General features: G+C 34.4%; 1 protein-coding gene across 2 annotated transcripts; it reads left to right on the forward strand.

The window, feature by feature from the left end:
* The first annotated feature begins 117 nt into the window (after window positions 1-117).
* On the forward strand, window positions 118-13,817 carry gkup (glucuronokinase with putative uridyl pyrophosphorylase). 2 transcript variants are annotated; one of them, XM_067364471.1, is made up of 23 exons: window positions 118-588; window positions 721-827; window positions 906-968; window positions 1,124-1,277; window positions 1,422-1,493; window positions 1,700-1,788; window positions 4,213-4,369; window positions 4,482-4,559; window positions 6,180-6,271; window positions 6,355-6,460; window positions 6,541-6,620; window positions 6,859-6,927; window positions 7,438-7,498; window positions 7,608-7,624; window positions 7,817-7,874; window positions 7,967-8,059; window positions 9,978-10,038; window positions 10,471-10,584; window positions 10,666-10,723; window positions 10,849-10,917; window positions 11,565-11,628; window positions 12,166-12,237; window positions 12,992-13,817. In XM_067364471.1, exons 1-23 carry the CDS (start codon window positions 532-534, stop codon window positions 13,076-13,078), a joined length of 1,878 nt encoding a protein of 625 aa, XP_067220572.1. In that variant the 5' UTR covers window positions 118-531; the 3' UTR covers window positions 13,079-13,817. The 2 variants fall into 2 exon arrangements, with proteins under 2 accessions (XP_067220572.1, XP_067220573.1); XM_067364472.1 differs by having other exon boundaries at window positions 123-588; window positions 924-968.
* The last annotated feature ends 117 nt before the right edge of the window (window positions 13,818-13,934 follow it).

Below are 13,934 nucleotides of genomic sequence, written 5' to 3' on the forward strand. Positions count from 1 at the left end.
ACTGGAAATAGTAGATCATCTGGGTATCTTTGGAATACTTGGGTTACCCTTCCAGGTATCCTAGTACTAATGTAGTATACCGTTGCACTGTATTGGAAAACTAGTGTGTGTTTTAGTTTACATATAAAGTAACCATTCTGACTAGTCATTACTTATAAGTAAAATGAAATCAAAACTAGTGAAATATGAACTATTACTAATAAAAATGGGATCATTTATTGTGTCTTTTGAATAAGTACTAGTATCTAATAATGGTATGCTCGTCACTATTTACTACTAATTAATAAATACTAGTATACAAACAAACACGAGTTCGTTTAAATGACTAAATGTTAAAACGGCTTGCCATATTACAAATGAAATCGTGAGCCTGTTTCTTTAAGAACTAGTAGGGTTTCCGGTGACGTGAGTCAGTTCATGGTTGTTACTGTGTTATTAGTTGCACTATGGACTTTCTAAGGACCCAGTGATGGAAGGATTATGCGTTGGGCATTGCCATTTTAAATAAATAATAAATAATAATCCGGAGCAATGATTTGCATATTGTTAGTTGCAGGGCACGGCACGATTTTAGAGACACAGATTAAGGTAAATCAACTGATTTGAACTTGGTGTCATTTTGCAGTTATCGCTCGTATGCCACGTTGTTAATTTTACATTCAAAACAAAAAAAAAAAAGATGCAATGCAATGTTCAATAAACATGTCTCCATATTTCAAGAGTGATGTTACAGGTCTGTATGCTCATCTGACCGGTGTGCCAAAAGCTCTGTTACCTGGAGTGGGGGGAAAGAAAATATTGGATTTCTGGTGGGAAACCGTCAACACGTGAGTCATTATATTTGTTGTGCTGGACTGTTGGCATCATTGTGAACGGGGTTTTCCATGCAAACTAATGCAACACAGTATTTCCCTCTCCCCCAGTCGCCAGCTCTTCAGTGAAGTCTATCTAGTCACGAATGCTGATAAGTAAGTCATATTTGTTCTGTCATTTGACAGACATGTCAACCTGGTTTGTTGCAATGTTTACATTTTCTTTTGTGAAAATAATGTTTGGAATACACAATAGCAGACATTAAACCTAATTCACAATGTATATTGTTTCAAAACTGCTCTCAATTCAGATACAAGCACTATGAACGGTGGGCAACAGCCAATGACTTTCCAGTGGAGAATGTTGTGAATGATGGCAGCACTACTTTGGATGATAGACTTGGCGCTGTTGCAGATCTTGAATTGGCCATCCGAAGCCGACAGCTACAAGATGACATTATGGTGGTATGACGAAGCATTGAGCTATCAAAACTTGCATAATATCCATTTAGTAGCACCTTTTTCCAAATCCTACTTTATTATTTGACTTAAATCTTAAACTGGAAGGGCTGTTTTCAATTGTGTGTTGTTCTTATATCGCATTTGCAGATTGCAGGAGACATGCTTTGTGCCGATCAAAACTTTGATATTGCACAAGTCATTCGCTTTTTCAGATCTAAGGTAAGAGAGACATAGTGACCCAATCAGGTTTGTAATGATTTGTACTTTCCCGCTTGCACCATAGCGGAATGCTCGTTCTGCACACACGCAACTATATTTACTCTCACTTATCATTATTTCATAACTTTGTCATTATTTTCCTCTCATTCAACTTGTTGAAATTCATTTCTGTAATTTCTACTCAATTTTAATTCTTGATACTTCAGCCTGGAGAACTTGCTATATATTATGAGCTGGAGTCAGGAGAGAAGAGCTACTCCAGAGGAATTGTTGAAGTTTGTCCGAACACTCATCGGTGAGACATGACACAGCAACTTTGCTTTAATTTTTGTTGCGTTGTCATTGAAGAAGTACCCTCTGATATTATAAAATTAGCCAGGCTTAGTAGATTCTTTTTATTTATTTTTTTCAAATTTTAGGGTTCCATGGCCATTGTCATGCACTCTAAACTAGCAGGGTTTATTACTTTATCGTTCATCCATTTTGTCATTAAATGGAAATATGTCTTTGACATTATCATACATGACAGTAGCAAAGTGACCTCATGTTGGCAAAAGTCTAATGAAATGTATACATTAAAGGGTTAGTTCACCCAAAAATGTTTATTACTCACCCTCATGCTGTTCCACACCCGTAAAACCTTCGTTTATCTTCGGAACACAAATGAAGATATTTTTGTTGAAATCCGATGGCTCAGTGAGGCCTTCATAGCCAGCAATGACATTTCCTCTCTCAAGATCCATAAAGGTACTAAAAACTTATTTAAATCAGTTCATGTGATTACAGTGGTTCAATATTAATATTATAAAGTGACGAGAATGTTTTTGGTGCGCCAAAATAACCAAATAATGACTTATATAGTGATGACCGATTTCAAAACACTCCTTCTTTAAGCTTCGGAGCGTTATGAATCTTTTGTGTAGAATCATGATTCGGATCACGTGTCAAACCACCAAACTGCTGAAATCACGTGAATTTGGTGCTCTGAACCGCTGATTCGACACAAAATATTCATAATGCTCCAAAGCTTCATGAAGCAGTGTTTTGAAAGACGTTATTTTGTTTTGTTTTTTTGGTGCACAAAAATATTCTCGTCGCTTGATAATATTAACATTGAACCACTGTACTCACATGAACTGATTTCTCACATGAAATATGTTTTTAGTACATTAATGGATCTTGAGAGAGGAAATGTCATTGCTGGCTATGCAGGCCTCACTGAGCCATCGGATTTCAACAAAAATATCTTGATTTGCGTTCCGAAGATTAACGAAGGTCTTACGGGTGTGGAACGGCATGAGGGTGAGTAATAGATGACATTTATTTTCATTTTTGGGTGAACTAACCCTTTAAACATAAATAGACAAGTAAATATTAACATACATAAGTAAAAAAACAATGTATCTCTTTAAAATTCAAAGTCACAACTGTTAATAACAGTGTTGGGGAACTTTTAAAAGTAATACATCACTATATCACGTTACTCCCTAAAAAAGTACTTAGTTACTTTTTATGGAAAGTAATGCGTTACTTTTTCTCATCTGGGCTGGGCTGTTTGTTTTTAGAACAACAAAAAAAAGTTCTACTTTTGGCAAATGTAAAGGCCCTTTTACACCAAAAGTGAAATGAATAGGCCTCAGGCTGAAGGAAATGCAAATTCACGCCTGTACAGTAGAGGGCGCAGTTCAAACAAACAAGCCTTTCAGCTGTGCTGCCATTCTGGAATACAGGAGAAGAAAATTAATAAATGTATGCTCACATTAGAACTAGTCTAGAATAAGCATCATGTTTACAAAGCACACACAACGCCTCTGCACTTCCGATTTCTCTCAAAATGGGGACAGGAGAGCTGTCAGTCAATAAATGGGAAAACAAAGTAACTTGCATTACTTATTTGAAAATGTAACTCAGATATTTTGTTGTAAATTTAAAAGTAATACGTTACTTTACGTTACTTTACTAGAAAAAATAGATTTGATTATATCCGTTACTTGTAATGCGTTACCCCCAACACTGGTTATTAAAAAACATAGAAATAGACATTAGAAATTAATATCTAGCCAGGTCAAAGAAATACTTTGTTTCTGATATTATAAAATTAGCAGGGATAAATAAATTATTTATTATTTTTTTCACTTAGGCTGCATGGCAATTTTATGCAGGGTTTGGTTCTTTTGTTGTCCTTTTAATTTGTCAAAGAATGGAAATATGTTTTTGATGTTATCATAAATGACATTTAGACAGTTGTATACAGAAAATAAACATTAGACATAATCATTGAAAATAAACATACCTTTGAACATAAATAAAAATAAATTTTAAAATAGCAAAGTGCCGTTATGATGGCAAAAGTGAAAGCAAAACTATTTTTTACTTATGTCTACATGTATGCTTATGTTTATAAGCATTAATGTAGACCTAAATAAAAAAAAAGTAGCATTTTAAAGTTCAAACTGACAATTAGAAATGTTTAATATATGGCATGATGGAAGCATGACATGATGGAAGCTAGAAGGTCCAACCACACTCTAACTCTACTCATAACTCTACTCATAACTCTACCCCTTCACCCATTAGATCCACAGAGGTGGAGCTGGACTAGGTCAAGCTCAACCCCATGACATCCAGAGAGGGGGACCTGGATGTCATTTGGCTCTGCAGTGAGCACCACTTGAGTTTAAGCATTCATTACAAGCTTCTGAATCTATGTGCCCACCAGGGTCATGCGATTCCTTGAGAAGCCTCAGGAGGGCGTCAGCGCATCTCGTCTGGCCAGTGTGGTGTTCTACTGCCTGCGCAAAGAGTCCTTACCGCACATCTCTGAATTCCTCGTTCAACACCCAGACGTTAATGATAGAACCTTTGGCAAGTTTTGGGTAAATGTTTTAAGTTATCTTTGAATTTTAAAATGTAAAGCATCAAGCCTTTGTTTCTGTGTCATTAGATTAATGTCAACTTCAATATTAAATAGGATTTTACTGATTGTAGGAATGGCTTATAAATAAGGAGAAAGTTCCTGTTTATGGGATGAAGTTACCAACAGGATTTCAACTAATTGGACAAGTGGTAAGTACAGCTGTAACATTATTTAGGTTAATTTGATATATTTATATAACTTTTTTTATTTATTTATTTATTTATTTATTTTTTAAAGTTTGGGGTCGGTAAGATTTTTTTGAATGTTTTGAAAGAAGTCTCTTATGCTACAGTAAAATCGGACCTTTTCAGCAGCCATAACTTTAGTTTTCATTGTCATGTGATCTTTCAAAAATCATTCACACCAAGAAATATAACTATAAGGATAACTATATTAATGTCCACACCAATGCACAATATCATTCTGTTTATTCTAAGCACTGTGGTAGATTTTTCCCTACGCACCTGACTTAGTTAAACCGGGTGTCCCAGACACCCTATAAATCTATAAATTTATACTCTACTAAGCGTACTTCAATACCTATTCGAGTCGGCCAACGTCTCGGCCTGTTTTGAGACACTATCACTGATACTAAGCTCTTTAGTGCTCCTCACCTTCATTAAACACTATCACTATAGTATAGAAGTAAGATCTCTAGTGCTTAGTTTGCTGCAGCCTAAAAACCAAACAGACTCCAGACTATGCCTCAGAATATGCTTTAATCACAGCCAGGAGAGTTCTCATCAATTTCAGAGAATCTCTCTCCGAACAAAGGATTTCAGGTACACTTCACAGTCAGTATGACATGATCCATTACTCATTATCATCAGTCTTAATACGATTATTTTAGATTTAAGAAAAACATCTCGGTTCCTCTGTCCCGCATAAATTTAGATTAGAACAACTGAATCACAAGATCATCTAAAAATGTTTCGGGGTTAATAGTTCAGATTACTCAATAGGTTAAAACAATTCCTCGAAGACTATTTTTTATCATCAGAAGGATGCTGTCTAGCCAGCACAGCAGAATTTTTCTGAATCACAACACTCAGTCCTAGTGACTATTTCTCTATTTCCAAGTTAGATTATTATTATTAGGCCTGTAGAAGAAAAGAAATGTTAGTTCATTATTAATTAGTTCAAAAATTCCATCACAGCACGCACTGCAGGTTTGTCGTCTGCCGCTTTAAATGCTCAAGCTCTTTAAAGCGGAATGTATTCTGATTGGCTGTCAATGTTTTAATTGTTCTTTAGCTGGAAAAAAAAATTCTGAAAGTGATCCCAATGATATCATTCCTCTATGCCGTTATTGTTATAGTTGTGGTATGGACTCTGCTATTCTTTTATATTTACACCGATTTTTATATCGTTGTAGTTATCGTCCTTTGTGTGAACTGACCTTAATATGCTGATTTGGTGCTCAAGAAACATTTCTTATTATATTATCAATGTAGAAAACATTTGTGCTTCTTAATATTTTATGGAAAACCCTTAAGTACCCCTTAATTATTTTTCAACATTCTACTCAAAGAATCCTGAAAAAAAAGTAGCAAATACTTTTTTTTCAGGATTCTTTGAGTAGAATGTTAAAAAATACTTCAAATTTAAAAATATTTAACATCTTTTGTAACATTTATAAATCACTTTACTTTTGATCAATTTAATGGATCCTTGCTGAATGAATTTAATTTTTGTTTTAAATCTTACTGACCCCAAATGGTAAATTTTGTATTATTACATGTTGAGCATTTTAACATCTGTTATTACAGGGTCTGTCTGATTACACAAAATGGCTCGCTCACTATTCTTCAAAACAGCAGCTGTCCCCATCTAAACCCATCACATGCCGCTCATATGCCAGGTCAGGCACAACACATTAGCTAGTATCCTCAAATGCCTACCTGCTATTCATCACTATACATGGGTCTGTGTGTTTACTCACAGGGTTGGACTCATGGGGAACCCCTCTGATGGTTTTAATGGGAAAACCATTGCTATGACCATTGCTAACTTCTGGGCTGAGGTCACACTCATGGAGAGCCAGGCTCTGGTAAAAAAGAAAAAGAGAACAAATTGAGATGAGACATGTGAAAAGCACTGTTCTTCATCCATCTCACTGTTTTTATTAAGGTCCTTCTACCTCATCCTCTGAATGACCCAACGGAGTTCGGAAGCTTGCAGGATCTCTTTCGGATCAGCCGGAAAGAAGGGTTTGTGCAAACATCAAGTTTTTTTTTTATTATTATTGTTTTGCATGGAATGTAACAAATTGGACACTTTAAACGAATAATTCATGCACAATTATCATTCTGTCATCATTTACTCACCCTCATGTCGATCCAAAGCCATATGACTTTCTTTCTTCAGTAGAACAGAAAATTAGATATTTTGCAGAATGTTTGCGATACAACAAAACCAAGTATTAATATTAATTTATTTACCTTACAGGTATTTGGGCGGTCTGAGACTTCTACAAGCCACCTGTAAAAAGTTTTACCAGTTCTGCTCTGAACAAGGGTGAGATCCAATTAACATAATTGAATAAATACATTTTCTTAAAGTCATGATTATCAGGGTCCAACGGCTCATGTAGACAATACGGTAATACAATGGCAGTGTCAGTGTCTTTAACTGTCTCTTTATTGAAGTATTGTTCTATGTACTATATTGAAATAGACAAATAATTTTGTCTCTTCATTGTAATTGAACAGCAATATATTTAATCATGTCTGGCAACTTGGCAAAAATGTTTTTAATATTAGGATATCTAAAAATTAAGATAACAATTATTGATCCATAAGTATTTTGCAGATCACAGATTTTTTTTTTTGCAAACTGATTTTATTGAAATAAAATCTCAAAATTCAATCCACAACCACTGGATTAAACCAAGTCCCTGCACTATATTTTTTCTTTTTTGATAATCCATTACAATATGGATAGATGGAATAATACGGAAGAGAAGATCTGTTGTGTAATTGGAATGATAAAGACACTGACTGTATTTTCTTTCTTTTATGCTGACAGCATTGCTCTGTCCAAGCAAAATTTTACTCTCAAGTATGACACAAACATTCCTCGGCAAGTGGTAAGACTTTTTTTATAAATGATTTTTGCAGTTATTTATCTAAAGTTCTAAGAATGTGGAACTGAGACAACGTTCTAGAACTGAACACTGTTTCTTTGATGACATCTAGGGTTTAGCTGGCAGTAGGTAAGTACAACTTTGACTACAAACTTAAATGAACATTTACAGTCAGTTTCTCATTCATGTCTATTTGATTTCTAATTAAACAAGATGTATTATAAGCATCATTCAAGTGTGAGCACACTCGCTGTTTCATCTGCTGTTATTAGGGTCAAATATGAATATTCTAACAGAACCATTTGGGTGTTTTCTTTGTAGTGCGATTGTGTCTGCCACACTGAAGTGCCTGATGAAGTTTTACAACATCACAGACAATGTATGTTCAGCATTCACCAATCAGTGGATAGATTTAGAACTGTTTTATGTTGGAAAAAACTATTAGCTTACATAAACTTTATCCTGAGTCAGGATCTTCCTAAACCAGTCAGAGCCAACTTCATCCTCAACGTAGAGACGGATGAGCTGTTCATCACAGCTGGTCTACAGGATCGAGTTGTGCAGGTATGTGATATTCATATTAATTTGACCCATTTGACTTCCATTGTGTGGAACATGACTTTCTCTCTATTAAAGGGTTAGTTCGCCCAAAAATGAGAATTCTGTCATTTATTACTTACCCTCATGTCGTTTCACACCCGTAAGACCTTCGTTAAACTTCGGAACACAAATTAAGACATTTTAGTTGAAATCCGATGGCTCCGTGAGGCCTCCATAGTGAGCAATGACACTTCCTCTCTCAAGATCCATAAAGGAATTAAAAACATATTTAAATCAGTTTATGTAAGTACAGTGTCTCAATATTAATATTATAAAGCGACGAGAATACCTTTGGTGCGGCAAAAAACTAAATAACGACTTATTTATTGATGGCCGATTTCAAAACACTGCTTCGGTAAGCCTTGGAGCATTGTGAATCTGTGTGTCGAACATAGACTGTAAAAAAAGATGGACGACGCAACGTCGCTTCCTTCCATTGAATTGAACTGAAGCCAAAATGGGCAGTTCGGAGCGCCAAAGTCACCTAGATGTAAATGGTGAAATCTTACAGTTAAAAGATTTTAAAAACAAATTTAATAATATTCAATGTTCTCTTAAAGAGTATAAGAAAATCTGTAAATCTATCCCAGTGAATTTGATACAGCTGATAAAAAACACAATTATTTTTTCTAATGTCCAAATTAAACTTCCAAACTTAACGATAGGAGAATTAAACATTACGGACAAAAAATGTGACAACAAATATTTAAATAAAGCTTTCAAAGGATATATATATCATGATTATGATAGGAAGATAAAACTTAAAATATTAGATAATCCAATGATTGCAGAAAAACATTGGAAATTTATAAAATGGCCAATTGCACCCAAAGTAAAAGAATTGCAATTTAAAATTCTTAATAACTACTATCCATCTGCGGAGACACTGAGGGGTAGATTTGGTTTTGAAGTTGACCCGTGCGACTTTTGTCATGAAAACCCAGAACGAACAGAACATTTATTCTTCCTTTGCTCAGTTAGTAGGAAGTTTTGGCAAGATGTCCAAAGATGGTTAAATAATAAAATTAGCGAACTTGAACAATTTACAATAGAAGATATTCTTATTTATAATTCTAAACTGAAGAGGGACTTTTCACTTTTGATTAACCTTATCATCATTATGGGTAAATACCACATTCACATAAGTAAATGGAAAAAACAACTGCCAAATGTAAACTGTTTTAAAAATGAATTTCGTATGTTATTATCCTCCTTGAACCTTGTAAAAAATTCTAAACAAACTGTAGAAGCTATCTGTTATGCTGCTGAAATGTTTTTGATCCTGTAACACATATTTTATTTTGTGAATAATGCCTTTTTTTTTTTCTTTCTCAAATCTGCATTTTGTTGATGCCTTGCCCGGTTTTCTTATGCTGTTGTCTCCACGAGAGTTTGTAATAAACATTATTCATCAAAAAAAAAAAAAAAAAAAAAAAAAAAGGAGCGCCAAAGTCACGTGATTTCAGCAGTTTGGCGGTTTGACCCGCGATCCGATTCATGATTCGATACACTGATTCATTTATGCTCCGAATCTTCCTGAAGCAGTGTTTTGAAATCGGTCATCACTAAATAAGTCGTTATTTTGTTTTTTTTTGCCGCACCAAAAGTATTCTCGTCGCTTTATAATATTAATATTGAGACACTGTACTCACATAAACTGATTTAAATATGTTTTTAGTAACGTTACCTTTATGGATCTTGAGAGAGGAAGTGACATTGCTTCCTATGGAGGCCTCACGGAGCTATCGGATTTCAACTAAAATGTCTTAATTTGTATTCCGAAGATTAACGAAGGTCTTACGGGTGTGAAACGTCATGAGGGTAAGTAATAAATTACAGAATTTTCATTTTTGGGTGAACTAACCCTTTAACTTTCTAATAGGTCTATGAAGGCTTGGTTTACATGGACTTCAACAAACAGCTTATGGACGAGCGGGGTTATGGTACTGTCTTTGAACACAAATATTATTCTGGGCAATATAAATTGCATTTTTCATTATTGTATGGGATGCACTCTGCTGTTCAAATGTTTTTGTATGTTTTTGAAAGAATTATATGCTTCAGATATGCAATAAACATTTCTTATTATCAATGTTGAAAACAGTTGTTCTGCTTAATATTTTTGTGGAAACCGTGATAGATTTATTTCAGGATTCTTTGATGAATAGAAAGTTCAAAATAACAGCATTTTTTTGAAGTAGAAAATTTTGTAACAATGTAAAACTCACTTTTACAGTAACTTTTGATTAATTTAATGCATCCCTGCTGAATAAAAGGATTCATTTATTTTCCCTTGAACTTAAACTGTGGTGCATTTGCTATAGAAACTTGAATTTAAGTGGCTGTACTGTACATCAAACTATTCTTTTCTATAGGAGAATACATTCCCTTGGACATGAACGACCTTCCCTTGTTCTGGCTGGCATACTTGGGCGATCCAAGTGATTCTGGACGGATTCACAGTAATGTTAGACAGCGCTGGTTGAACGGTGTGTCCTGCTATTTGTCTTGGTTTATGCCTTGATTGTAAATAAATAAAGCTTTTCATAAGTCTTGTTCTTTCTGGACAGGTGACTCTGCTGTGGTTGAAGCTATGATATCGTTTGCTGAACTCACAGACCAAGCCCGGTTGGTTCATCTTTGAGCATTGGTCCTTTAATAATTGATGCATTGCACTCTTCATTTGGAATTCGGAATAAGAGATGGTCAATGAAAAGTGCTTTAAAGATGCTTTTGTCACCGTATATATACAGGACCGCCTTCCAGTGTAAGGACTGGCCCAGACTCGCTCAGCTCATGGATGAAAACTTTGAGCTACGGCGGTATGATGTTTTAGCCCATCCATCAAACTCTCAAACTAAGCTGAATAGAGGTTTGAATTAAAGGTACAATATGTAAAATTTTTGCAGTAAAATATCCAAAAATCTCTAGGCTAGTGTTATATATTTTGTCCAGCTGATTACAAACAATATCTCTAATGTTTTCAACATTAACCGGAAAAGCGGAAGCGGCGCCGGCGACTGTGTCATAATAAAAGTCCTGCTGCTCGTGAGGCGTGTGTTGATCAATCGCTCCAGCTCCTCGTTCAGCTCCCGCAACACTCGGTCCTGCTCTGCTTCATACTACAGTAACGTTAATAATCGCATCCACGAACATGAGTTCTTCCAGACTCCAATCCCTATTCTTTTGCACCGTCCGTTGAGATGGAGACCACATGTGCCAAGTTTCCGCTCTAAAACTTGGCATCATCAAACTACGCCTTAGTTTTGAATAGGCTTCTAGCGACCTCTAGCGGAAAAGAATATCACAAATTGTACCTTTAATGTCACTAAACTGTGGGTTAATTTTCTAAATTTAAGCTAAAAGAACCAAAATCATTATGTGGTCTAAATCAAACAGGATTTTAATATAAGTTCATTTATAAATAGCTAATCAGATGCCGCTGTTGAAGTTGCATTTTGTCCGTCAGGTCGGTGTATACTGAAGACTGCTTGGGCCCTGGAAATCTGAAAATGGTACAGCTTGCGAGACAGGTAAATAAATGTGTCAGTGCATTGTTTCTCAAAGATCTCTGGTGAATTAACTGGCACATTGAGTTATTCCATATATACTACTAATGACAATATAAGTAATAACAATATAACTAATGACAATATAAGTAATAACAGTCCCTTCTCCGGGACTGTTCCTGGCTGGTGGAATGACCTGCCACGCTCTATCCATGCAGCTGAGTCTCTAGCCATTTTCAAAAAAAGGCTAAAGACGTATCTTTTTTGGCAGCACTTGACCCAGTAGTAGTAGCACTTACCTTGACTAATATTCTTCTATCTGTGTATTTATTTAAAAAAAAAAAAAAAATTCGCTATGAGCACTTTACTGACATAACTGTGACTTCACTCAGCACTTACATACTGTTGTTCTCATGTTGATTTGACTGATTCTACTACTCTCATTTGTAAGTCGCTTTGGATAAAAGCGTCTGCTAAATGACTAAATGTAAATGTAAGTGTAAGTAGTCGGACCTTGAGAGAAAAGCAGCACATCTGAATGATTCTTTGTTGTCTGTGTAGTTTGAATCTGCAGTCAAATTGCCTGGCAGTGGTGGTGCTGTGGTGGGCTTGTGTATGGACCAAGAGCGACTGGTATGGAGGATCTGTTGACTTTTATATAATGCTTGTTTGTAATTTAATTTATGACATGTGTGAATTACCATAATTAGGAGGCAGCAACTGACTTAAGCTGTTCATGTGCTGTTAACCATTTTAATATCTTTGGTTTATAATTTAAATGAGTCTATATTAAGACATTATGAATAGTAAAATTATATCAAAAATAAATATATATAGTGTTCAAAGTGTGTCTGTAAGATTTTTTTAAATGTTTTTTTTTAATGCTAACTAAGGCTGCATTTATTTGATCAAAAATACAGTAGAAAGAGTAATATTTTTAATTATTTAAAATAACTGTTTTCTATTTTAATATATTTTAAAATATATTAAATATATATATATATATATATATATATATATATATATATATATATATATATATATATATATATATATAATTTATTATTTATTTTACTAGTCTAGAACTTGTAATTATTACACTAATTTTAACATGATATGAAAACAGCATCACCTATAATAAACAGGTCTTGTAACTGGCTGATTTGAAATTAAAACTAACTTGAAGTTTTATATATATATTTTTTGTTATATATATTATATATTATATGTTATATACATATATATTATATATGTTATATATATTTTATTTGATATTTTAACAAGTAACTGCTGAAATGTAACAAGTTATGACCAAAAAAGAAAGAAACATATACATAATATTTTTGTGCCCCAGTGTAAAAATAACCTTATCATGTTTTACCACTAGGTGGAGATGAAGAGGGCTTTCCAAGAGGCGGGATGTGTTTTTTGTGTCATTGTGCCTTATGACCCTTCAGTGCAGGGTCAGAACTGATCACTTAAAGAACAGGTTTTATTAATTGTTGGCCAAGAAGCTGTGATATAAAGGCTCTGCTAAAGGTACATAGTCCCCCCCCCCACCCACACACATTTTATTTTTTTACTATATACAATACAAACCTGTATTACTTTCTTTTTTCTGCGGAACATAAAAGAAGATATTTTTAGATGATTATTAGTATTATTTGTCCATAAAGCGGAAGTAAATAGTAGCCAAAACTGTTTGGTTAATAACATTCTTCAAAATATATTTTGTCCTCCACAGAAGAAAGTAAGTCATTTAGGTTTAGCACGACATGAGGGTGAGTAAATGATGACAGAATGTTAAATTTTGGGTGAAATATCCCTTTATATTTGTTTTAACTTAATTTAAACTCAAGTTCAAAACTTAACTTGTCAGTGTTTTCGTAATTCAGACTTATATATCATTCACAGGAAATTGTTTAGCAGTAGGTGGGGCTCCAATTGTTGTACGTTTCAGATAGAAATGAGAAACAATTGACTTTCCAATGGTAGCCTTTCACACCCATCCTGTTCTTGTAAAGACGTTTTTGTGCAGAGACAAAAGTATTTACTTTATTTCAGTAAGACGTGATTGCGAATGTGAAAGTGTTACTTAATTATATCTATGCATTATTATAGTGGACACTACCAAACATTTCTCCCATTTTGTCACATATTTTGTCAATATGTTAATGAATCAAATAAATCATTTTGACTCACTTTACGTTAGTAGCCTATTGAAATCACATGAAAGTAAATTATGTGAATGAATGTGTAAATGTTTTGTGGAGTTTACTTGTTATTTCAGGTCATGTGTGTAACAGTAATCTCGGGCTTTTAGGTAAATT

Source organism: Chanodichthys erythropterus, chromosome 17, assembly GCF_024489055.1.
Source record: "Chanodichthys erythropterus isolate Z2021 chromosome 17, ASM2448905v1, whole genome shotgun sequence".
Taxonomy (NCBI): Eukaryota; Metazoa; Chordata; class Actinopteri; order Cypriniformes; family Xenocyprididae; genus Chanodichthys; species Chanodichthys erythropterus.

Bases quoted from the DNA above. Each gene is read 5' to 3' on its own strand.
- gkup (XM_067364471.1), top strand. From the start codon at position 532: ATGATTTGCATATTGTTAGTTGCAGGGCACGGCACGATTTTAGAGACA. The intron at 6,621-6,858 runs GTTTGTGCAAAC...TTTACCTTACAG, and splicing joins CGGATCAGCCGGAAAGAAGG to GTATTTGGGCGGTCTGAGAC. The intron at 6,928-7,437 runs GTGAGATCCAAT...TTATGCTGACAG, and splicing joins CAGTTCTGCTCTGAACAAGG to CATTGCTCTGTCCAAGCAAA.